Genomic DNA, 26495 nt, shown 5'->3' with positions numbered 1-26495 from the left:
GATGGAACACACTCACCATGCAGATGTCACTCACAGGAGGCGGCAGGCGAAATGGCAGAGAGCCAAGTGTGAGGGTATAGTGACCAAAACTAGATATTTCTGGTTTGCAATAGGCTCTCTGGATTCTATCTGGAATACACAACCTGGGTGAAAACCTGGTTAATTTGGATGTGGCAGCTTTCCGTGATTGTGTGGCTGCAAATTTTAAAAAATGGACCCAGTTTATCTCCATAGGTCCAATGGTGCATCTTGTGAGAGATTCATTTGAATCGAAACTGACCCACGGTCCAATTGGACACACATTTTCTTTTGCACAAAGGTTTAGCTGTGCCCATCCTTCAGAGATCCTAATGCAAGATTGACACCTAGGGACACTGATCGAGGAGCAGATGTGGCTCCTAGTTAGTAAATGTTAAGATAGATTTCTAAAATCAATCGTTAGGTAAAGATTGTAGGAGGCCACCCAAGCTATGGTGAACAGGGAGTATTGGGACTGAATTTCTATACTCTGCCTAGTGGACAGAGATATAGAAGGCAGAGATGTCATTTAGGGGTCAACAGGCGTCGCAGCTGCAACCCCTGTGGTCTCCCTTGCTACCCCTAAAAAAAAACAACAAACAAATGCTATTTATTTTTTATTGAGGCTCCTGGGCTGTGGCCAGCAGCATGTGGCTTTTTGTTTCTGGTGTGGCTGCTTTTCTGGTAGCTATAGCCGGTAAGATAATTCAGTGGGTAGAGCACTCGCTGCTGCAATGTGAGCGATATGCAGGTTGAAGGTTTGACTCCCGGCAAGGTCAACTCAGCCTTCTTCCTGCTGAGGTTGATAAATGAGTACCAACACAGGCTGTGTGATATTGTATGTATATTTGTTCTATAAGAAGCACTTAAAGGTAAGCGCTATATAATAACGCATCATTATCGTTTGGCCTTGGACATCTGTTTGCATTTACAGTAATTTGGTCCTATACGCACTGATATTAACGATGCATATGGTGATCCATTCTTGTATGCAATGTATATCACTTTACAGTGATGGTTCTATGTCCTTTCATTGGCAGGCATTTGTAAGCCTGCATTATAAACATGTATTAAATAACGAAAACGTTTTTTTGGGGGGCACCCCCTGAACCCTGTAAAATCCTATTTTTAACTATACCCAACCCCTTTTCCACCCCCCCACCCCTATAAAACTCTGATGAACTTTCTCATTATTATGTACACGTTTTAATTGCAGGCGTAGAAATGCCTGGCGATGAAAGAACGTCATGCCACAGTATTACCGTAACCATATTTTTCATGGTGTACTTAGAAACAATGTTATGTGATGCCACTTCCTGTTTTGTCAAGGGATGGAAGGTCGTGTTCCATTGCTTCCCGTGATGTCCCTTCGGGGTGGGGTCAGATGCCATCACTTCATGTGATGCCATCAGCGGTTAAGGGTCGTGTGATGTCACTTCCGCTACCCCAGGCATTTTGGTGAAATGACGTCCCTGATAGAAGGCCAACCTAGTATTGTGACAGGGACAACTCTGGGCGCTGTAGCCAAATCAGTTCAAGGTAGCAAGGTGAGTAGTCCAGGCTACTTCTCAAGAGGTGGTGAGCTTATAAGGGGTCCACAATGAGCACACACAGTGAAGCAGTCAAGGAACACAATTAGACAAACGGGTATGAAAATACGTATTTACTTATGGTCAAATAACACAGTGAAAAGTGCCAGGCTATTATTGTTCACAGAAATGCAATCCTAATTTCAGAAATGGATCCCTAAATTCTATGGGCCCTTGTGCTAAAAAAATCTGCAAAGTTCCATAGTTTTGTGAAGCTGGAAACAATTAAGGTAGGGTCTCTGGGGTCTAGTGAACCGTTCCAAGGGCTAGGGGACAAGTTTATCTGACTAACAAATGTGTTCCCAATTTTTGGAGTGCTTGTGTGAACAAGCAATGGCAAAGCTAAAGTAATACAAAAGTTTCTAAAAGTTACCAAAACTTTTAAAAGGAAGTTGGGGTGCAAGCAAGTATCGCTACAACTCATCCCCCCCTCCCCCCATACTCCGATTCTTCACAGGATGTGGCAGGTCGGAGGATGAGGGCAAAGGGTCGCTTTTCTCGCTGCCAGCATCAGCCTTGATCCCCAGGTGTTGCATGTTTGAGCAGTTCTCTGGTTGTGGCTAATGACTTGCCCGCCTATCTCGAGCCCCCTTGATGCTAGACCCACAAAACTTTGCAGAGGTGAGTTTGCACAAGCTGAAGATCCCCAAATGCCAGGCCTCAACTCGGAACAGTGACGTCTGCAGCACGGTAGCCCAAACTCAGAGCTGGTTAGCCACTGGGCGCTCCAGGGTCGGTCCAGGGGCACTTCTGAAGGCCTCACCAGCCAGGAAGAAGGCAAAAAGACAAGATGGCCAAAGGACAAGCGAAAAAACCTTGTGGCATGGCCATGTTTGTCCTGTAGCCGCAGATAGAAACCAAGCACGGTAAATGCGGTAAGGCTAAAAGGAAATGCACCATAAAATTGCAAAAAGCCACTGCTGCCACCAGTTTGACCATTTAGCACACCTAGAGTAACCACAAATCCTCTTGAGTGTTAGTCTAGGGCAAAACAAAAAGTGTACCCCATTGTACTGATCAAAATTACCACACATGGTAACAAGTTACTATAAGTAGTAACAGTCTAACCAGACTAAGGGAAACAAAGTTTCCCAGTACTGACAGCCTGAAGGCCATGTCAGTTTCACCATGATAGATAAGAAAAAGCCAGTTTAATGAACCTTAAGGCTCACAGCACTGTAAAACAAGCAGGTCAGATTCAAAAAATACAAGCAAAATGTTTGGGGGTCTCCATAGAAACGCAAGAAAAGGTGCAGTAAAGCGGAATCTTTCCTAAGAGGGAGTCTTTAATAGTTTAACCAAAACCCAATAATGGTATCGTGGGTGAGCAATCAAGGCTTAATTTTACAAGTGAGTGAGAGTGGTTAAGGGCCTCAGTTTCCACACAGAAGAGCACACAGCAATTCAGCTTAGACAGTATGTATAACAACAGTTATTTATTAGGCCTTTAAGAACACACAAAGAAATATAACTAGTAGGCAGTTTTATCACACAAAACCATATATCACAAATACATAGGGTCACTTACAATGCATCATTCAATGATTAACCAGGTGAGTCAGGTAAGTAAAATCCGATGCAGTTACAATGAATAGAACCAACACAATCACATTCCCTTTTGTCTTAGGAAGTCCAGCCCTAAGGTTTGTGGGGGCTAGTGCCCAAAAGTCACAGGCTCCAATACAGGTTTATCCAGGGAAGGAATTATCTAAAAGGATGCATTGGGCTTGTGGTGGTGACTTCGAACAGTTCAAACTATTTAAAAGTGGAATAAGTATTTGTCCAAAGACCGGTACGTTCTCCTTTCTCTTCCAGTCCCAAGGCTAGCCCAGGAGTAGGATATCTGACCCAGGTTCGATGACCAAAAAAAAGTAAAGGAGTTGGGAGACAAAGGGCTTTGCATCACCCAATGTTATCCTATGAAGAGCGGGTGGGAGGGCAGGAATGGTTAAGTTTACTTACATCCCCCCACCCCTGACACCAATTTTGACGGGTCACAGGATGGCTCATCTGGGATTCGCTTGGGAAACTATCTTCAGTCCTTTGTTCGAGTGAGGGGTGCCCAGTGGTTATAGGTTGCAGTGCTTCTTCTGGTCAGGTCCAACTTCAAGATGCAACACCTTATGATGATAAATGTAGACTTTTGTGGTGCAGACCCCTTCACTGGATGGATGAAGATGAGTTCCAGTGACTGTCACCACTTGCAGGCAGGGATAGGCAATCTTCATGGTGCCATCACAGACACAGCCTCCTTTGATACCAGGATGATGACATTTCGGGAGAAGGGGACTTCTTGCACAAGCTGGTGTGGTAGGTAAGACAAATGAGGCAGACAAAGTGGTTGCCTCACTAGCCCTATTCTATGGATTTCCCTACCAAACACAACTAACTAACAAGGGTGCTTGTTGTCTGTCTTGAAGTCCACAGCAAAATGTTTCTCCTCTGTCCAAAGCTAAGCTACACTGACCCTACCACTAAGACAGAATAACAAAATGGCCAGGAGAATTACTCCCTTCTCCTGGATAGGCTTCCCCTGCCTCAATGTAAGATTCCTAAATAGTTTTTCGCTGCTATTTCTTGTATTTGCTTGTTTAGTTCTACTAGGGGATTTGTCCATGTCTTTGTTTCCCTTATTTCTGGACTTCTTAGCTGCCTTCTCCTTGGCGCTCTTGGACTTAGAGTTTCTCTTTTTATGTTGTTTTCAGGTTTCTCTGAAAGTCTCCCCTTTTCTGATCTCTCTGGGGCAATAGAATTTCTCTGTGTGATTCCTGTTCTCCGTAATCTTATAATTTGTTATCTCCTCACTATTGATTCTCATATCACTGAGACGAGTAGGATTAGTCCTGCAATATATTCAACCTCTTGGCTCTTTCTCGGATCACTGGGACGAGTAGGATGAGTCCCGTGATGTATTGCACTTTCTTAGTTCTTTCTGTTACTGGGATGAGTAAGATACGTCCCGTGATATAATTCACTCTTTCATATGACCATTCACTGGGACGAGTATGATGCAGGAACTCATTATTCCAGTGTTCCCTCCCGAGCCTCCCGCCTTCCCTGTTGCCTTGCTTCTCATGAGTCAGTGTCACTAGGACTGTTTTCAGGATAGGGATCTTGCTTCGGTTATTCAGGATGGCTTCTGCTTGCACCCTGTGTCTCCCTGTGGTTCCACAGGGCCAGCGTTACAGCGGTCTCTGCGTCGTTGCGGGATTGCACAGTCCACCTCTCCAGAGTCACACCACCACTCATGACGGGTTTTCTTTCTTGTGGTCATCTTCGCACTCTTTTTTTTTTCTTTCTTTCAGCTCCTTTGGTGCCTCTCGCGCCAGGCCAGCTGGTTCCTTCCTCCTTGTGGAGGATCTCCCGGTCTCTCTCAGCTTTCAGCATGCTGGTGATTCGAAACACCTGGGTTTCAAAACTCTGACAATAGTCCTTCCTTCCTTTTTATGTTACATTGCTGGGTCCTCCCAAGCGGAGTACTATAGTTCTCTTTTGTTACTAGTTAAGCACTCTTAATCACTCACTCATTCCTCCTTGTCACAGTATTGCCTGTTTCCATCCACTGAGCAATCATTATTACTTGTTATTTTATTTTCTTCTTCACAGTGGTTCCACTAGACATTTCTTCAGGTTGAATCTTTGAACTTGTGTTACAGTAGCAAACGGTGGCATGATCTGCTGAATCTTTCTTAAGCCCTGATATTACTGCTGGCTCAAGAGAGAAAGGGCTTAAGGGATTTCCTCTGCAGAACGTAAGTCCTTCTTCCCAAGAGGAGAGTCTCTCCCCCTGAGGACCCGCTTACCGCCACCCCTAGGGGGGAATATTGCATAGCTGGCACAATTCCCTAGCCTCAAAAGGAAAGCTCCCCCCCGGGGGAGAAGTGACTGAGTCCTGCAATTCATCACGCTGGCTACACTGTTCTGGGCTTCAACACGGAACAGCAATGTCTCTGGCGAGGTGGCCCAAGAGCGGATGGCCAGTCCGTTGAGCAGAACAGTGATACTTGCGAAGGCTCTTGGGGCATGATACCTCAAGTAGGCATTGACTGGAATGTCCCACTAGTCCAAGGGTTGAAGCAGCGACCAGGTTCTTCTGATAGCTTGCAAAGGATCATGGCTTCTCCAGGCCAGTCACTGGAGAAGGAGATGGTCGACCTCAGAAGTCATCCTTGGGTCATCAGTGGGCTGCTCTTCGTTATAGGATTCTTGGCTACAGCGTAGATCTGAGAAATGGCTGCACAAGGCCTCCTCTTATCCAGAATTGGAGCTGGAAGCAAGTCCAAGCTCACCAATGGAAAGAATCTGCCAGATTCAAACAGCCACTGGTTTCACATCCACCCACATCCATTGATGCCACCACACACACTGGCACAAAGGGATGTGGACTTAGACAGACAGTCCCAGACCCCTTCCCATGGGCTCACACACACAAAGGCTCACTAGCCTGCAAATGCAGCTTTCCTGGGCAAGCACATGACCTTACATGGGATCTCCTGGCCTTCGATGACGGGAAGAAAGCCAAAATACAATATGGCCAAAGAACAAGCAAAAAACCTCATGTAACTGCTACCCTGAGGTGCTAGCCACCTTTAGTAGACCTTTCGCAGTAAACATGACCGTGCAGGAATAAAATAAAATACAAACAGTAAAAATGTTACTGCTGCCACCAGCTAGTTTTAGGCACATATCAAAAGTGACAAAAACCCAAGAGATTATAAGTTATGGGGATACTAAGCATCCCCATCGCACTGCACGTTAAGGCGTTGTGTGCAGTTACCAAAATACAAGAATTACAAAGAGAAAAGGTTTTCAGAACTGACAGTCTGGGTGACTACTTAGTTTCCCCAAAACAAGGCAAGGAAAGTGATGCTGAGATACTAATTGTCATACAGCTACATTTGATCAACAGAGCGCGCAATGTTGACCAATGTAACATCATCCGATGTCGTCATGCTCTTGCGTGTGTACATCTGATGACACAGTATATTGGTGGTTCTTTTGGGTCTGCAGAGTGACTGCTGTTGGAACTCTAAACACTGTTACACTTGGACACAAATGCTAAGAGGCCAAAATAGCCATATAGTTAGAACTCGAATAAGCAATAAGCACACTTGGCCAATATTTACTGAAACACTGAGGGGTTCTGTAGATCTTTCACAGATCCACACTCTGGATGACCATCTCCATTGAGATTGTTCACCACAGCCAGAATCTCAATTAGTAGCTGCACTAGATCACAGAACAAAAGCCCAGAGTACAATTTGTGCTCCATTTGAGGTGAGATTAAAGCATTATTTGGAGCATAAATCCATGTTCTCTACTATTCGTAACTCATTAAACGTATGTTTGACCAATTTTCTAGTGCTATTTTCTCCCTTATGAAAACCCATTAGGTTATTGAGTTGATACTAGATCACGCAACAAATGGTAAGATCTCAGAAGCCTATTATTTGTACATCCAATATTGAACTGCCCTCTCATCACAAAGACTGTGGGTGAGTGACCACCTATTCAGATTAATTCTGGATTTTATTTACAGTAGAGAGATTGTAAATTATCCAAATGTTACCATACTCATTGCAGATTTACACAGCTGCTGTTGTAACACTATGCCCTGAATTAAATTGAGTCGAATGATACACAATTGAAGACTTTTTTACTAATTTTAAAAGGTAGGTCACTCCCTTATATCTCTATGTATATCTAAACTTGTTGGTTTAGAACATAATTGGGGAATACAACACACACTCTTTCTTTAATATTGTCTTAGTATTAGGTGGGGAGACAAATTGAAAACAGGATCTTTATTTTTCTTTAGGGGTCCCAGGAGAAGACCTCTTGAGGACACAATTCCCAACTAAGTCACCCAGGTGATTGAAAGTTGAACATTAACTACTTGAGTTTTTGTCAACTTCTTTAGTTCTAACACACATGTAAAAAATGTAATGTTTAACAATGATCTATCTTTTCTTTCGGTTCTACCTTATTCTTTAGATGACTTCTGAAGTTTGAAGATTTATAATTTCCCAAACAGAATTTTGCTCCTGACAAAGGGTTGAACCCGAAACGCATTGAGCTCACTTTGTTTCCTTTTTAAATTACTAATAAGTATAGACACATTGTGATTTGAATTCTGAAGTATTTCTTGTCGACTTTTGTAATGTACTGAAAATGTAACTACATTTGGACTAATTTGGATCAGTATCGAAGTGATGCAGGGGATGGGAGTGTACATCACTTTAGGACACTATATTGTCTTTCTGTTCTAGGAGCAGCTTTGTGTGCCAGAGTTGCGTAATTCTTCCCTCCACCCCAAATCATTTCACATTACCTTGAAACACCTCTTGGAGTATCTATCATAAAGCAACCCATTGAATTTGGTGTGCGTACTATAGGACGATTTGTTGGCCTAGTCATTTTCCCCATAACAGTGAGCAGAAAGCAAGGCAAGTGAAGCTGAAAGCTTTACTTTCCTTTAAAAAGTCAGGACAGGTTAAAAAATAATCAAAATGTAGGGTGTACCGTTGAAATCATTATAGGGAAATGTGCAAAAGAGAAAATCTGTCCTAACAGTTAATGAATGTAAGCTTTTGTTATTTACCAAGGTTCCCGACTGCCATCATCTTTTGGGGTTCTCACAGTGAACTGAGCAGTGTTACATGCCCAAGCAACACAGGATAACTTTTGGGCACGCCACCCTGAGAGGTTTAAGTTCTCTATTGGCATGAAATAAAGTAACACATTTAGTGAGATGGGATGGATGAACCTTCACTTTTAGCAAAATTGTTTGGGTGCAGAAGCCAGTGCCACAGCTTAGCCTTCAACCTAACAGTGTGTGCTCTCCAATGTGTACAACCCATCACTGACCTTATATGCTACTCTTTGACCAGACACTATCAGGTTTGCACAACTAGGTTTTGAGAGATGGAAATAAGGCGGATTTTCAGGTCACTGTGAGGGGTCAGAAATGAGAAGCGGACACAACGTTGTAATGTTTTCAACATCAGACATTTTATTAATTAAAAAGGATTGGATAAAGGCCTTTCTGTCCCTATCCTAAAGAGATTTAACTTACCTAGGAAACTAAAGCTAAAGATCAGTCTGAGTCTTGTTGTCAAAATTATGAAAACAGTCCTTGTGTCCAAAACTATATCTGACCCTCACACTTAAACAATCAAAAGTGCAAGGTAAATGTTCTGAAGTATGAAAGTTCAATAAGTTCAATAAATAATCCTTGAATCCAGGAGGGGTTCTCTTCCACTGGATTGTTTCAGGTAGGATAACCACTGTGTCATTCTTAAAGTCTGAGTTTTGTTAAGGATGTCTCTTTCCTAAAGCACTTTCTTAAGGATGGGAAAAAGTGTCTTTTCCCAAACAATGATTTCTCAGAAATAGTAGGAATGTCTTTCCCGCAACACTGTTTTGGAGAATAGCAAAAGAAGTCTCTTCAGCTTTTAAAGGATGGAAACATTTCTGTTTTTCACAAATTACATGCTGGCAAAAATGTCTCTTTCAAACTACTGTTCAGAAAATGGTTTCCTGGTATACTCTTCTCCCAGGTATCTTTCACTGTGTCTCTTTCTTTCATAGGCTTTATGGATTACCTGGTGTACTACCCTGCCAGGAATCCCCCTCCCCCCTATGGATCTGGCAGATCCCCTGGTGTACTCTCTTGCTAGGTATCTTTCTCCGAAAAGGGTTCGCTGCCTGATGTGTTTTGTTCACCAGGTCCTTCTACAATGTTCACTCTCGAAGTATAACACAGTTGCACTCCTTCACTTTTGACTTAAATACTACTTGTCTCAACTTCCCCCATATTGATATCTCATATATGGAGATTTGTTCACGTTCTGTCAACCTCTTCACTAGTATCTTTTGGCAATACTTGTTTCAATTTTCCCCAAACTGACATTTCATATATGGAGACTTGTTCAATTTTTGCCTTTCAACTTCTTCACTAATATCTCTTGGCTGGTGGCAATGTTTGTTCCAACTTTCCTCCAATAAACATTTCATACAAGGGAACTTGTACAATCTTTGTCTTTCCAGTCTATCTGGTTGGTATTCAAAATGACCATGCAATTGTTTGTATGCTTGCTGACATGTGCCAATATTAATGAGCGATATCCAGAAAACCTGTCAGGTTTGCGGCCCGCAAGGCCTCGAGTCAACCCTTCTATTCCCAGTGCATTTAATTTGGCCTCCCTGGCATGGCTTCCTTCGGTACTAGATAGCTACAGTCACATGTGTTGCTGTCTTTGTGCTTCAAAATTATTAAGCAAGTGCTACGACAGACCATCCATTCCAGGAATTCCTTGATGCCCACCACATCCTGGATCGTTGTCATTTGCCTATTAGAACCCTGGAAGTTGGAGAGGACTACCTGTCAGTCTGTTCTATACCAAGATGGCCTGATACTGAAGCGGGCAGTGAGGAAGCCCTACTACCCTGCATCTTGCCAGGACCAGTTTCACAGCAAAGCTCTGCCAGCATTTGAGGGCACCCTAGTTCCTAGTGTACTAAAGAATGGGCAATCCGTTTCCTTACCCCCAGAGGGGACAGTTTGGTTGCAAGTCTCAAAGACCCTCTGCTTTCAGAGAAAGTCACGCCGACATCTCTGCGTGGGCACAACAGAGTATGGAGCACTGGCCACCCTGATAATGAACAGAGCCTCACTACTATTGTTAAGAAGACACAAGGTTTGCGGAATAATAGTAAAATGATTACTTTTACTGCCTCTTCCATGTACCCGAATGGCACAAGCAATAGCCCATGCCCTAGTGTTAGTCGTTTTTCATCTCTCTGAATGAATACGTTCTTCAGTCATCTGCTTTACAAGCTGACCTTTTGTCACCAGCAGCACATTTGGAGCCCAGCCAGAGAACTGGACTACCACAGCTGACTTTTGATAGCTGCCAGGACCAGCTGTCTTTACCTCACTCACGGCAAGAAGCCGGCCTGTGAGTTTAGGCCCAAACTTTAACGTAGATGACCCATGCTCAACATTGTGTCTATCAGGACCAGTATTTTAGCCATTCAGATGCTGGTCTGTCCCTCCCACTTATTCCTTTGTTAGACTAACTCTTGGATTCAGTGAGCACAGATCCTGAGCGCCTCTAGGGTACTGACGGCCATTCCTGGTACACAAAGTATCTGTTTGACTTTGGGCATTGCTAGTGACCCTAACTGTTTGGGCCCTGACTGAAATACTCTCTCGGAGAATTTACTACCCAGCACAACATTTGTCTTCTCTTCACAGAAAATAATGTATTATTCTTAGTAACCTATTTGTGTGGACGTTACCTTATTGAATGTTATATACGTTGGACTGTATCTTGAACTGCCCTGCTCCACTCCTAGTGTTGCCCTTGACTGTGTGGCGTCACCACAACTAACTGAGCCAGGTTAAGGTCGAGTGGAAACCCAGCTGCTGTATTGTGCATCAATGCCTCTCACTGCCTGAATTCAGAGATGAGAGATTTTGTCCTAACATGTCCTTCCTTTAACTGGTCCGGACAAGAATTGCCAGCAAGTCGGCATTCTGAAAAAGTTTACATGCTTGCGAGAAGTCACCCTATCCTGACATACTGCATAAACTTCCCAGACAGCAGGCTGGTTGCAGGAATAGTTTTCGGGGCAAACATGTTTTCAGTGCTGTAAACCATGGATATGCATTACAATATTGAAAGATTATTTTCGTAAAGACATCAAGTTGTATATAATACATGCTAACAATATCAAATTCATTTGTGTTTTTTTCTTGTTTCTTGAAGCACGTTACTAATTGTTGATCCTACTGGAGAAGAAGAAAATCTGGCCACAGGTGCAATTACCATTGTGATTGATGAAGAAAAGAGACTGTGCTCTGTTCATAAACCAGGTACAAAATGCATCTTCCTCCAGCAAAGCAGAGGCTATGTAGCTCACCTCTATGGGGGACAGTCAGAAAGCCTGTAATATTTCCAGCCAGAACACCTTTCCTGGTATGTGATGAGCGGGAGAACACTGCCCTATTGATGAATGCCTGCTATATAAGCATAGACTGCAGCAAGAATCTGTGTTTTCTATTGCACTCTGAAGCACTTGAAGGTTTGATGCCAGTTGTTAGCAAAGTGCAGCAGCAGGCTGCTGGCAGCAGTTGAAGAAATTATCATGTTAATCTTGTTGTCTATTGCACAGTTGCTTTGCTTTAGAAAGTACTTGCTTTTGAGTTCAGAATGGTTCATGTAAGGTCTAGATGATCTAACCATATGGGCACCAACAGGTGAGACTGTACTTTAAGCCGTCTATTCGCTATCATTAGGGTCATAGTTCTAGGGGGGGTTCAGGGGGGGGGGTTGTGTGTGTGTGTGTGTCTGTCTGTCTCTCTATCTCTCTCTCTCGGGAACAACCCCCTTTCATTTTCCAAACATGTGCTTAATTTGTAGAAGAATAAGTGCCAGGGCCCAAATATTTTGTAGCACTGCTTTGACACATCGGGGAGGGCATCTCCATGCTGCTCCTGTATCTTGGAATTAAACCTGTTTATTTGCTTCTTTAAACACATAATCATTGTTAACATTTGTTCTGGTTCTATAGGTGGCAAGTGGAACCATTTGACTGCCTAGCACTAGAAAATAGAGCAAACATGCTTTCCTCCTTTGGTAAACTGATGGACAAATGCAGGCAAAATAATGACTGAACTGACCAACTTTCCTGTGAAACAATGCAGCAAGATTTTCTTGTTTGCTCAGGGCAGGTGCTCCTTTTTGGCAGCAGGCATTGCCCCAGTGCTGGTGCTGCTGGATGCCCTCTTGTTGTCAACACACCCTTCTGTGGCAGTGCTGCTGGTTATTACAGTAGATAGCCAGCTGCACCATGTCATGCAGGCTGACTGAAGCAGTGTGTGGGCATGGTAAGCATGAATGCCCAGCATTGTCAACTTCCAACTCGTTCTTATTCATGATAATGGACAATAAGCACTGCCAGTGTGGGTGATCAGATTCATGAGCTAGAGCAGGGGGGAAGACACATAGCCAGTTTACACTGTTGCTTGTTGTGTGACTACTCCTGACTGCCAGGTAAAATAACAAAGCTGCCAAAACACCACATCATAATGAAACTGAGTCTGAGACAATAAGTGTCGGGGCTCACAAATAAGTGCGAGGGCTAAGCCCTAGCAAACACCCCCACAAATTAAGCAGTGTAGATAATATACAGGGGGATTTTTGTGACTTCCTAAACGTCTTGCCAGCTACATACCTGTGGGTTGACCTCTTTAGAAAACTGTTTACCTACTTGGTTAGGGAAGGACTGCTCAAGTTAAGGTAACTTTATTTGAATTAGAAGGGCAGCTGTATTATATGTGTATCCCCTTTTTTCTCTCCCCACTTTACTTGAAACCGTTGTACTATTGCATTGTTTAACCCCTGCCCCTTCTACCATCCCCATTAGGATTACATATTGTGTTTACTTGTTCGACGGGTGATAAAGCACTGCACCATTCCCTGGTCCCAATTTCTGCCACATTTCCAGGTAAGGGTTGCCCGCTGTACCCTAGACCTGTACTTCCAGTACCCAGGCCCCAGCTATCCCAGGTTGCAACCAGTTGAATATAGTCTTCTATGTTGTTGCGCATCAAGGTCTCCATAGGAAAGTGCATTGCAGGGATCTATAGTAGGCTCTCTACTGCGGTCTCTGATCTATATACCCCCAAACAATATATAGCACACTACATTTTATCCTACAGATATTGACCCTTTTAAAATGCATTACATTCCTCAACCTTGTACCTATTAAGTTCTCCCCCTATCTCACATGTATATATCCCATTATTTCATAGTTCCTACAGGTATGCAGTGATTTTAATAAATGGAAAATAATAAACAACATTTTTAACGGAAAAAAATATCAAATTTCTTTAAATATATATGGGTGGGGTAAGGGGTTAAAACAGGTGGGGAGGGTTGGGGTGGTATTCTAAACGAAGGGAAACTGGTTGGGAGGGTGGGTTCGTTCAAAATATTTAGTTAAAGTTAATTTCTTTGTTCGGTAAAATCACATGTAACCGTCCTACACTGTGCGCATAACTTGGTGTCCCTTAGAAAGCATGTAGCACTGTTTCTTGATTGTGCTGTTGTGTTCAGGGTCGGCATCCTTAGGTAGGCGAATTGCCTAGCTCAGACTTGTTCTCAATTATGTTTCACAGATTGGTATCCATAAGATAGCACTTTCCATTGTTCTTACTGCACCCCTTTGTATTTTCATATGTAGATATCACAAAGAAAGCAGATGCTATAATTACTAATTGGTGTTAAATGGCATTTGCTTTAAAACATCTCAAAAAGAACATTACATTACTGTACATTGTGCAATACTATGTTCACAGCTAGGTATTCATAAGAAACCACATTGCGCTATGGTGCTCACATGCAGATACCCCTTTGAAAGTACGCTGCAATTGTTAACACAGAGTTATAAAATCTGGCCTGGTGACAGATTTTAGGAGGCCATGCTAGTTATAGTGAACAGGGGACTGATCCAATCAAGGCAACGATGGAGAGTGGTCAAATTAAGTCTCAATAGAGGTCACTGGGACTAGGGGGCCCACAATGATTTTGCTTAGGCAAGAAAAAAATATTTATTGTAGACCAAAAACACAATATAAAAATGAATCAAGCAGGTAATATTATCATACAACACTCTTAAATATAAAACATATTTCAGAGTCTTTTGGATCTGCTTAGAATCACTTGCTTTGCATAGGCCGACATCTAGTAGTAGCTGCAAGGTATTGCACATGAAGTTTTTAAAGTTCGAAAAGGGGTGTCGACTGGGCGTTTTTGTAATTCTATCTCTAGTGTGACGTCGACTCTAGCCATGATCCCTCACGCGTCAAGGTCCCTCAGATTATTTCATTCCGCCATTGTTGTCAGTCGCGTTTCTCGTGGAGTCCTGTAGTTATGTTACTTTAGAATTAATATCTCTTTCATTACTACTTTAACGGTTACCGCTCTACGTTATATCTTGACAGAAGACCCCTGAATACTAAAACAGACGATTGTTCCGGCAACAGGCTTCGGCCTAGCAGCAGGGAGAGTGGGTGGACTGATATTTGCCATACAGTAAATGCCTACCTCCATTCTCTGTTTCTGCTGCTCTTGTCTTGCTGCCCTTAATTTCTCTTTCCACCATGGAGCATACTCCATTTAAATTCTGTCCAAAGTCTAATAGAAAGTTGCCGTGGAAGCACACCCAAAGAGTGTGCAACCACTGCCTTCCCCACAATCACCAGGAGACTAGTTGCGCATCCTGTAAATTCTTTAGGTCCAGAATCCTTAGAGCATTGCAGGAAATGGTGGGCGGCACATGCCATGATGGCAGAATCGTTAACCACTGACGGTCTCGGAGTTAGATCAGAAAGGCCAGGACAGCGAAGGCTCCGATTCGGAGCCAGAAGACCCCACGAGGCAACCATCGGGCTCCCATGCATCAGTCCCCAGCCTCGAAAGCCAGTCGCAGTGCGCTGTTATGGGGAAAGCCTTTGGCGATGACGAATACGAACGCATGCCCACACCTAAACACATACCCCAAGTCTGCTCCTCGACGATACCGGAAAATGTCGGCAGCAGGCGCATTGCGGCCTACCCAGCCAACACCAAAAATGCCTGCTGTGATTCAGCAACAGCTTTTGCCGCAAGGCGATAAAAACAAAATAACGGCTACAGGCGTGCCTAAATCCCATTTGTCGGATGAATCAGAGACGCTGAAACATCTGTCGAAAAAACTGTTATAACTTTATACTAACAAGGTACATGAAGCAAATTATCTCTCGGCAAATGAGAATGACACCTACCTCCATGATGGTCAGCTCTCTTTGAACTAGAAGCAAGAGGGAATTACCTGAAAACTCCTCTCCAACCCAGCCCAAGGCTAGAGTGAAGTGAAATCTCCAGGGGAAGCCCCGAAGGGAAAAAATCCAGTGAGGTGCTGCTGGGGAGCGTAGATTCCTGCAGCGGCTGGTGGAGGGTCACACTGGTTGGGCTGTGAACCGGAATCTTGTCAGTGTGGATTCTGATAGAAACAGAATAGAATTTCAGATGAGTAAAGATACCGAATCTAATATAGTAGAGTGGTAGGGATAAGAAAGGAAGCTATTCCCTACTAAGCTGTTCTTTTTCAATCGGATGTGAAAGGTTGGCAATATGCCTATATGATGTTAAAGAGGTTAGAATATGTCAAAAAGTAAAGACACGAAGATGTAACGAATGTTGTAGGAATTGGAGTCTTACCAAATGGTAATAGCCCAAGGGAGGAATTGTAAAGAGCCGGATGGAGGGCTTGAGCTCGAGGGAACTGAAGACTGAATAAGGCTGAAGTTGAAATCTAATGTTGACGTGATAGATAAGCAAGATTAAAGGGAGAAACCCTGTGAGAGACACAGAACACAAATAGCTAGACAGAACAAAACACTACCAGAGAGAACAGTCGGGAACACAGGGAGGTGACTTCCTGTTGATCCGCTGGGCTCGGAAGGAATTCGAGATCTCTGAGTTTCAGGAAACGGAAAGATAAGGAGAAAAGGGGTTAAAGCTACAAGGAAACAATCCACTGAAAAGCAGCAGAGGAATAACTTCAGATAAGAAGGTAGCGAACTTACGATGCGCAGCGCGACTCTGAATAGAGAAGCAACGCGTAGTGCAGAGGTTCCTGTTGCCGGAAATACCATTCCGGAAGTTGGGGGCGGAGCTAATCCCGCGGTCCGAGGAGCGGGAACAACTAGAGCGCGGCTTACAGTCTCAGGATCCTCCACATTGAGAGTCCAGATTCCGGGTTTAACCGTGGCTGTCATGGGTATCGATTCCTGAAAGTGTGCAGCAGTGCGATTCCACAGGACAGTTGTAACAAAAACACAACTCATTTTTCGACACAAAACCACCTTAAAATGCCCAAAGCCATAAGACACCCACTCCTGCTATTCTCTGCTGTCTTTATCTCTTCAAAGGAAAAGACCAAGGGAAGACCATGAACCTACACCAAGGGGAGACCCCTAAGCAGTTGTGTTCCCTTTAGCTGACACACCAAAGACTGGCAACTAGACAAAAGAGATTTGAAGAGACTATGGACACAGTTTCCTCCTTTGTCAACTTCATGGATAAGTACTCTATTCACCAAAAGACTTTAGACATCAACATTTCTCCACCTCTTGCGTCTGACAGCGACAACGTGTTCCTTCATCAACTCCTACGCCCACACTTACATCCATAGATGCCTCCCATGGCTCTCAGCATGGGGACGTTCAACCTGACCAGGCGGATCAAGACATCTGGTACGTCGACGAGACCCCTGTCAAGACCCTGATGATTTATACTTGGATGACCAGGTTGACCTAGATGTCACTATTATTGATGTTACAGCGGCAGATAGTGGTCGTACATCACCTATTGATGACCACTTATTATACAACAACCTGCTTGAAAGCACTGCTCACCACTTTAATCATCTGCACGGAAGAGACACTCCCTGATACTACTGATTTTATGGAGGACATTCTTAAAAAAAAAAAAGAAGTAAACTCTTTTTTTTAGTATTTGGTAAACAGAAAAAAAACTTTACGTCAATGCACAAACAAAACAGCCAATTATCTCAGTTCGATATTATGAGTTTGTCGGGGTTAATTTCGCCTTTAGGCCATCCATCCTACCCGCTTCCCTGAGTGATGCCGGTTTTGGATTTGTGACCAGTTTGCCCTCTTATCATTTATACATCCAACGTGTGTGTATTTGGTTTCTTGGTAAGGCTGTGGGTGTAAGCTGTCCTCCTTTCCAGGCTATGGTGAGTGGAGTGTGCATTAGCTGTTAGAGGTAGTTACCTTCTTCTGTGTTTAGATCTCCCCCTCCTCTTGACTTAGCAGGTAGTGGATGTATGGGTCCCATATATTGGGTGGGGCAGAGCAATAGGACGTTAGGCCCCGGTATCCTGGCTCCATATCATTGAACCTTACCACATCTGCATGCCAGTCCTCTATCTTGGGAAACGCTAGCCCCTTCCAGTGTATTGCCACCCTTCTTTTTGCTATCAACAGGAGTAGCCCAGCTAATCATCTCCTGCCATTAGGGATAGGTTTAGTGTATCCCAGGAGGGCGGTCATGGGGTTTAGTTCCAATCCCTCTCCAATAATTTCTGCTACAGTTATTTATATAGTGCCGTCCAGAAGGTGTGTACTGCGGGGCACCCCCATGCCATGTGCAGGAAGTCGGCCCTTAACTCATTGCATCTGATGCAGTTGGCGGAAGTAGTCGTGAATCCGGACATGAGTGTAGTAGAATTGATGTATATATTTCCAATGTATTAATTTGTATCTAGCATTTATCTCAATCATTTTAGTTCCCACAGAGCAATATTTCCACTCCCCATCGGTTATTTCATGTCCCAGTGAGTGCTCCCACCTCTCCCTGGGGGACACAGTCTGTGGCTTCCTGGTACATGGCGTACATGACAGACCCCCCCTCCTTTGTTGCCCCCCGAAGATCATCCTTTCAAGTATAGGTGCCACTATTGGTTGTTCTGGGAAGGTTGCAAACGTCTTCTGGAGGGTTGCTTTCAACCTGTAGTATAGAAACATCTAGTGGAGTGAGTCTCCCCCTTGTCTAATGTAATGAATCTTCTGTCGGGGAACAGGTCGTGGTATTTGTGTATTTCCAGTTTCCGCATGAAACTGACAAAGCCCTTTTCCGAGGTGAGTGGGATGCCCGGGGTGAACAGGACCGGCAGTTCCATGCTGTAGAGAACTTCCGCCCTTGATTTCTGTTCTATGCATGACCAAGCAGTGCATGTGAGCTCCACCATATTCCTAGCCCTGCGCCCCCTATCGGGGGCGGTGAGAATACTGGATTGCAGCAGGAAGGGAGCCGCTAGTACCCTTTCTATCTCTACGTGTCCCCTCTCTTTTTTCCCTCCAAACCAGTAAATGGCAAACCCAGCTTGTGCTACAGTGTAGTGAGCTTCCAGGTGAGGAAACGGCAACCCTCCCCGATGTATTGGTGCTGTTAATTTATCCCACGATACTTGGTTGCTTACCTGCCCAAATGAATTGAGTGACTATTGATTTCACCTCCCGGAAGTAGTCTGTAGAAACCATCCTAGACACATTGAGAAACACATATAGGAATCAAGGAAGCAGCACCCTTTTGATCAGGGAGATCCTACCATATAGGTTGAGTGGCAGGCTCTTGCACATATTGGCTGCCTCCTTTGCCTGGTCAAGCACTTTCTGGTATTTACTTTTGAATATTGTGGGCATATCACAGGCTATCGTAACCCCTAGATAGCAAGTTTGTGTGGTATGCCTTTGGAACCCCCCTTTATCGACATATTGTGCTACACTTTCCATTAATGGGAAAAGGACTGATTTAGCTGTGTTAATCACAAGACCTGAGAAGAGCCCAAATCTGACCACATCTTCCACAATGGGGTTCAGGTTTCGCTCCGGGTCGCTGATGAACAGCACCATGTAGTCGGCATATAACGAGATGACAACCCTGTGTTTGAAGAGCTCAATGCCCCTGTCTATGTGGGCCTCCCTAATCCTCTCTGCAAAGGGCTCTATCGCTTGGGCGAACAAGAGCAGTGAGAGGGGGCACCCCTGTCTCGTACCCTTGCTAAAGATATTCCCAGGGTGAGTCGGCCGTTCACGCTTACTTTGGCCGTAGGGGACTCATATAGTAGTCCAATGTACTGCTCTACCAAACCCATTCTATGCAGGATTGTAAACAAGAAGGGCCACTCCACCGAATCAAACGCTTTAGTGGTGTGCAGTGGCGCCGCCACTACACTGTCCTTCTGATTGACTGCCAAGATCAACTCAAAGAGTCTCCTTATCCCAAAAGACGTGGAGCGACGTGGTATGAATCCTGCCTGGTCTGCTCTTACCTTCTTACTCATTAGGGGTGCCAGTCTGGAGGCCAGTATCTTAGCTAATATCTTGTTATCCAAGTTTGAGCGAAATCGGCCTGTATGACGCGCAGTCGTTGAGTGGCTTGTCTGGTTTGGGCAAAAATGCGACAAGGGCCTCCCATAGAGATTCGGGGAGTCTCCCCTCTCGGGTACTTTGGTGGTACATTTGCAGAAGGTACGGTCCTATCTTGGGTGCATAATACTTATAGAATTCGGCCCCAAAACCATCAGGTCCGGGGGCCTTCCCGGATGGCAGAGATTTAATAGCCGTTAGCACTTCTTCCAACGTTCTTTGACAGTTTAGTCCCGCCCTATCTTCCGCCGTACACCAATACAGCGACGTCTGATCCCGGTAGTCCTCCAGTTCTGCTTGGGAGGCCCTTGAATGGGATGAATACAGGTCCGTATAGAAGCAGCCGAACTCTTGTGTTATCCCAGCGTCGTCAAATCGCTCTGCTCCCTGCTCATCTATTATGGATTTGACACGTCCCTTGTGTGTATCCAACCTCACAGCCCTCGCCAGTAGCCTCCCTGGTGTTTGCCCTTCCCCGTATTGCCTCACAGCCGCTCCCCATCCCAGCATCTTCACCTCTGTGTGCTAGCGTCTTGAACTGTTCCATGAGTTTCTTGTTTTCGGCTTGTTGTCCGAGGGTCCCCAGGTCCCGGCTGTCTGTAGTATGCTTAAGCGAGGCTCGATGCAGTCCAGCTGTCGCCTAATCTGTCAAAGCATTCCGACCTCTTAAGCGATATGGATTAAGCATTTAAAGCTTTCCCAGAGGGTCCCCGCCGACTCCACAGAGCCCACATTAGTCTCGAAGAAGGTGTCTATAGCCTTCCAGATATCGTCACAGGATAGCATGTCCGCTAAGGCCTCCCCTTTGAATCGCCAGGGTTTCCTCTCCCCGACAGTTCTATGTCTAGTAATACCAGGGCATGATCTGAAAGAGTGCGAGCCAAGATGGTGACGTCCTTAATTGACCCCATTAATGCCTGAGAAATCTAGAAGAAGGCCAGGCGTGATGCTGTGTTGTTGACTGAGGAGTGAAAGGTGTATTGTCGCTCCCCCAGATTCTTTAGTCTCCACACATCTAACTCCCAGGTATGAACCATTCCTTCTATCTCATTTTGGCCTTTCGTCGAGTGCCGAACCGGGCCTGCTGTGCGATATATGGCTGGGTCCATCACCTCATTGAAGTCGTCTGCCCAGATTGTATCCACAGATGTAGCCTCCCCCAGTTGCCGGTTGAGCCATTCTAGGGTTGGGATTGTATCTTGGTTGAGCCCGTAGTAGTTAACCAGACTGCACAGGCGGCCTTGAATCGTGCCCCGCACTATCAGCCCCCTCCCCGTCCCTGATTACGGAGATTAGCTTGAACCCTGCAGTACTGTGGATAAGAGTGCACACCCCCTTCGCGTAAGAGGAGTAGGAAGAGGAATGTCTGTCATTACCCCAGGATTTGCCAAAATTTGCTTCGATAGCCGTTTTGAGGTGCATTTCCTGTAGGAACGCAACTCCTACTTGGTGATGTTGCAGATATAGCAGGACCTTGCGGCATTTTGACTGGCAGTTCAGCCCCTGTACATTCCATGTTAGGTATCTAATCGACCCAGCCATACCTCAGGTTATCATACACCCTTTTCCAAGCCTTTTTGCCCGGTCTCAGACGTGTCCTGAACCAATGATCCGAACCTCCCCCGACTATCACTCCTTGGTCTCTTGTGTGTTGTGATGCTTCCTCCTGACATGTCCCTGCCCAGTTGCTAACACCCGTCCCCACTGACGGCCCCAACCTGTCAGTAACAAACATTCCCCCGTGCAGCCCTCCTCCCACCTGGCATCCCCAACTTGCTAGCATGTAGACAGTCAACTTACTTCTGCTTGGGTGGCAGCTAATGCCGAACCGCATCTTCACACTTCAGCGATAAGGTCTGTCACTGTCCCTCCGTCTCTTCTCTATAATTCGTTGTCCCTGGATTCCCATGGTTTGCATCCATCTCGATATGGGCTCAGTCATTGTTCCCCCTGGGTCTCGGATTCTGAGGTAGCCGCTCAAGAAATTTGTCGGCTTTCGCTGGGGTGGTGAAGAACAAAGTGCGTCCCTCGTGCTCCACACAGAGCTTGGCTTGAAGCTTCATAGCATAGCGGATGCCTCTGTCCCGCAGTCTTTTCTTCACATCTATGTATGTGCGTCAAAATGCCTGGACTTTATCGGAGAAGTCCGGGAAGATCTTTGTGTCTCTTTTGTGTGCAAGGGGTCCTTTCTCCCTAGCCTTCCGCAGTGCTGAATCCGATAGTTCAGCATTCTTGCAATGATTGGGTGTGGCGGGGCTCCAGGGACTGGCTTCCTGTTGCTGGGGATGCTGTGTGCTCTTTCCACCACAAAGATGTCTGAGAAGCTTTCCTGCCCTAGGGCTTCCCCTAGAGTCTCCTTCACCATGGTTTCCATGTTCCGTTGGTCGGCTGCCTCAGGATGCCAATTATTCGCAGGTTGTTTCTTCTGGACCTCGACTCTAGGTCTTCCTGCTCCGTGAGCTCTTTTAATGTCCTCTTTATTTGTTGCAAGTTTCTAGACGTCGTGGTCATCCTGTCCTTGACCACTGAGATCCTTCCCTCCGCCTCTTCCAGTCTCTCCCCGTGCTTGTCCAGGCGGACGAGCATGTGGTCCACCTTGCAGGTCAGCGTATCCATCTTCCCATCCAGGGATTGTATACTGCTTTCCAGCTGGCTAAACATTTCCTTCATATTGTGAAATGCAGTTGAGGTGTGGTGGGTGATCTGTGGATTGCTGCCCTCAGATAAGTCTGTTGTTTCGGCATGTCGAGGTTGTGAACCAGCCTCGAATTGTAGCTTGGTCTGTTGTTTACCACTCTTATTTGCTTTGGCCATCCTCAGACTTGTTACTATCCACCAGAATCTCCCTTCCCCTGGCCGGTCTTCTGTGCGGGTAATGTTCCTAGTCTGGTGGGCGTGAGCGCTGTTCACTGGGCCCTTCGGCATGAGTTTTTTGCGCCTGATGTTAATGGCACTTCGTTAGTCCTGCCACTGGCCCACATCACAGCCTCTCGGGGTACCCTTGTGTTAGGTCTGTTCGGGCCGGAGCACTGTTTGTGGTTTGCCTGGGTAGTGGTATTAAAAGGCGATTGGTGACACAATTTATAAATAGACATACGCCTGACATAGTGCTTCTTACTGAAACCCACCTAGCGGGCACAACATGCATCTTCTTTAAAAGAACCAACTACCGCACAGTGATACACGCAGGAATTTCCGTGGGTTTGAGAGCTGTACTAATCTTACTACATAAGAGACTTCCCTTTACAATCACCAGTGTAGTGCAAGACACGGGGAAGGTTTGTATACATAAAAGGCACAATGTGGAACCAAACCCTTGCTATAATGGTGGTCTACTCACCGCCGGCACTCATATCCGCGTTATATCCATACAAACCACTAACACGCCAGATACCTGGATAATAGGGGGAGACTTCAACGAAGTCATGGATGTTGAAATAGATCGCACACACATACGAGGAAGAAACCCTACAATTCATACCAAATTTTCTACCTTCACTTCAGCATTGGGACTAAAAGATGCATGGTGAGATCTACACCCAAAAGTCTGTGAATACTCTTACCACTCGGGAGTGCATGCCTCACTCTCGAGACTAGATTATTTCTTCCTATCCGCAACAGACATCCACAAAGCAGCTGACGCACCACTGCTCCCCCAAGGTATCTCAGATCATTCTCCCCTCCTGATGAATATTGAGACAGAAAGGCCCCCCTTGCCCCCATCCTGGTGCCTCAATAATTACTATTTAGGGTTCCCGGACCTAGTAGATCAAATACGAACTGCTACATCCACATACTTTGAGTTGAACACTGGGTTGGTAGATAATCCCGGAGTGCTCTGGGAAGCTTATAAACCAGTCCTTAGAGGTGAGATCCTTGCTTGGACATCAGCACACAATAAAACACACCGGAAAGCTGTGGAGGACGCTGAACTTGAAGTACGGCGTGCCGAAGCACAATATGCAAACAGAGCACTGATCGTAGCACAAAAACGATTACAAAATACAGCATTAGACTGTGCCAAACAAGCACACAGAGCAAATAGAGCAAGGTTGTACGAGACTGGCGATAAGGCTGGCAAGCTGTTGGCATGTCTGGAACGCAGGGATACCACCAGGTTAGAAGTAGAACAGGTTAGAAGTAGAACAAAGTGCAGGACCGCTGTCAACAGACAAGGATATTGCAGAAAGCTTTGCATTCTATTATGCGGAGTTATATAGAGCCCCTAATGCCCCCATAGACACCACAGTATTGGATGGGATCACTCTCCCCTCACTAGACGCCAATCAAAAAAATTCTTCTTGAGAAAGACATCACGGAAGAGGAGCTAGCGACAGCCATATCGCAACTTCAAACCGGGAAAACCCCAGGGCCAAACGGCTTCCCGATTTGAGGTATGGAAAAAGATAGACAGAAGCATGTACCTGCACTCGAAAGAGCAAGGAATTCTGCCGGCGGATCTGCGTAAAGCCAGCATAATAGTGATACCTAAGGAGGGCAAGCCCCCGGACAAATGTTGCTCCTATAGACCGATTTCTTTTTATACCTAGCGAAACAAAAATCCCAGTGCAGATACTGGCCAATAGACTACAAGGAGTAATAACGTCCCTGATCCATCCAGACCAAAGTGGCTTTTTGCCAAAGAGATCCACACGGATGAACACCCATAGACTTCACTTGGCACTTGAGAGAGCACCGGCCCTTCGGGAGTCTCTCGCACTACTAGCAATTGACTTTGAAAATGCCTTTGATTCGGTCTATTGGGAGGCACTGTGGGAAATAATGCGACGTCTTGGCTTTGGGGAACAATTTATAGGTTGGGTACAACTCCTCTACAACTCCCCTGAGGTGGAGGTGAAAGTGAATGGATGGCCATCACGGAGCATCAAGCTCGGTAAAGGGACAAGACATGGGGCCTCATTACAGGTCAGTAAACCCGCCGCCACTGTTAATTCCGGACCGCCCGATCCCGAGTCCTGCAGGCAGGCAGTGATCTTCCCGCCAGGTCTGACCTGGCGGGTTGAACACCTCCCGCCTGCATGCGGTCATGGAAACACCAGCACCATCACGAGATGGTGCTGGTGTTTTCACTTCCTCATTCCCATTGAGTCCTATGGGACTCAATGGGAATGGGGATTTACACCATTCTGCCTCCGGGATTCCCAGGACACCAGGGTCGTAATGCCCTGGTATTTCCGGGAGTCACGGAGGCGGAATGGTAATACGAGTCCGGCGGTAACTAGGCGGTTTTACTGCTGTGGTTACCGCCGGATTCATAATGAGGCTCATGGTTGCCTATTGTCAGCAATGCGATTTGCATTGGCAATTGAACCTCTAGCGGTGATGCTGAGAGACACGCAGTCATGGACGGATTTTCGATGGGCGCAAAATTGGGAAGATAGGGTCTCACTGTACGCTGATGACCTGTTAATATACCTAGGTAATCCGGCCGACTCCTGTCCCATAGTAACACAAATATTGGAAAGATACGGATTGTTTGGCGGATTGAAGGTAAACTGGGGTAAATCAATCATTTTTCCGATCAAAGGGGCGAGAAATGTCGCTCCGGAAAATTGTCCATATCGAACTGAAACAGAGCAGTTCCGATATCTAGTCATAAACATTTCTATTAATCTCGAAGACTATGTAACCAAAAACCTGTACCCAATCATGTACAGATTTACAGAGGATGTGTGACACTGGGTCTCATTACTTGACTCTACTAGGGAGAGCAGCGTTATTCAAGATGCTAGCTCTTCCTCGCTTTCTATATATCCTACAAAACGCCCCATTACACATTCCCACTGCTGAGTTCCGCAAAATAGACCGAACGCTCAGGAAACTACTATGGGGAGGAGGACACCCGCAAATAGCGCTGCGCACCCTCCAATGCTCCATATGGGAAGGAGGTATTGGTCTCCCACACCTACAAACTTACTATTGGGCTAGCCAAATGGCGGTTATAAATGATATGCTGCATGGAAACGCAGAATTACCGCACATTCAGAAATTACTGCAAGGCAGGGAATATCCCCACTAGAAATCCTTTTTCAGGCCATATGCCTCCCACCTCCTCGCACCATGACAACCCACACAACGCTAATCTGGGTGGAAACACATAAGCATATAGGATGGGAAAATCACCCCGATACAAACTCTATGGAAGAATAAATATCTTCCTGAACTGAGCAAGCTCCCGAAATGGCTGAGCTGGGAATCAGCTGGGATATCGAAGATCAGTGATGTAATACAGGAGGGCAGACTAGTACCCTTTGACGACTTATCAGCCCGTTTTAATCTCCCTGCAACTAAGCACTATCATTACATGCAGCTGAAACATGCTATACAAACACCTGCCAGATCTCTCCAATATGCCTGAATGTACACCTCTAGAAATAAATATTGTCCTGGACTGTGTTGATGTCAAAACCACCTCAGTCCTGTATAACACAATTTCTTCTCTTGCTACACCGGAACGCTGTAGTTTGAAATCTGAGTGGGAAAGAGATGTTGGCTCAATAATGCCTGAAGACTGGACCATAATCCTGATTTACCCCTGGGAAACCGCCATATCAGCCAGGATCAGGCTTCTACAATAGAAGGTGTTACACAGAGTGTACTATCCTCAGGTAGCACTCTATCGCTGGAGCAAAACTACAGATCCCAACTGTTTACGCTCTCACCGGGAGGAGGGCACCTTCTTTCATATTCTATTTGAATGCCCCTGAATTCAACAGTACCCAATACTATTGGGGGTTGAGGAAGAGGGAGAAATGACCCGCTTTGAGAAACTGTTGTTTTCAACAGCCACTGGCCTGGCTAAAAGAAATATAGCACAATTGCGGGGCTCAGATGTTGTCGCACAATATGACCAATGGGTG

At 45.4% G+C, this 26495-nt stretch overlaps 1 protein-coding gene across 2 annotated transcripts in view; it reads left to right on the top strand.

Annotated features, from left to right (window-relative positions):
* EXOSC8 (exosome component 8) overlaps window positions 1–26495 on the top strand; it is a 639075-nt gene that overhangs the window by 478506 nt on the left and 134074 nt on the right. For both annotated transcript variants that reach the window (XM_069640787.1, XM_069640786.1), the window contains exon 10: window positions 11381–11487. In XM_069640787.1, the coding sequence (XP_069496888.1) occupies window positions 11381–11487 (107 nt within the window). The remainder of the gene's footprint in view (window positions 1–11380; window positions 11488–26495) is intronic.

The sequence above is a fragment of the Ambystoma mexicanum genome, chromosome 7q (assembly GCF_040938575.1).
Source record: "Ambystoma mexicanum isolate Mex_15411 chromosome 7q, UKY_AmexF1_1, whole genome shotgun sequence".
NCBI lineage: Eukaryota > Metazoa > Chordata > Amphibia > Caudata > Ambystomatidae > Ambystoma > Ambystoma mexicanum.
This window is presented reverse-complemented; position numbering and strand designations above follow the sequence as displayed.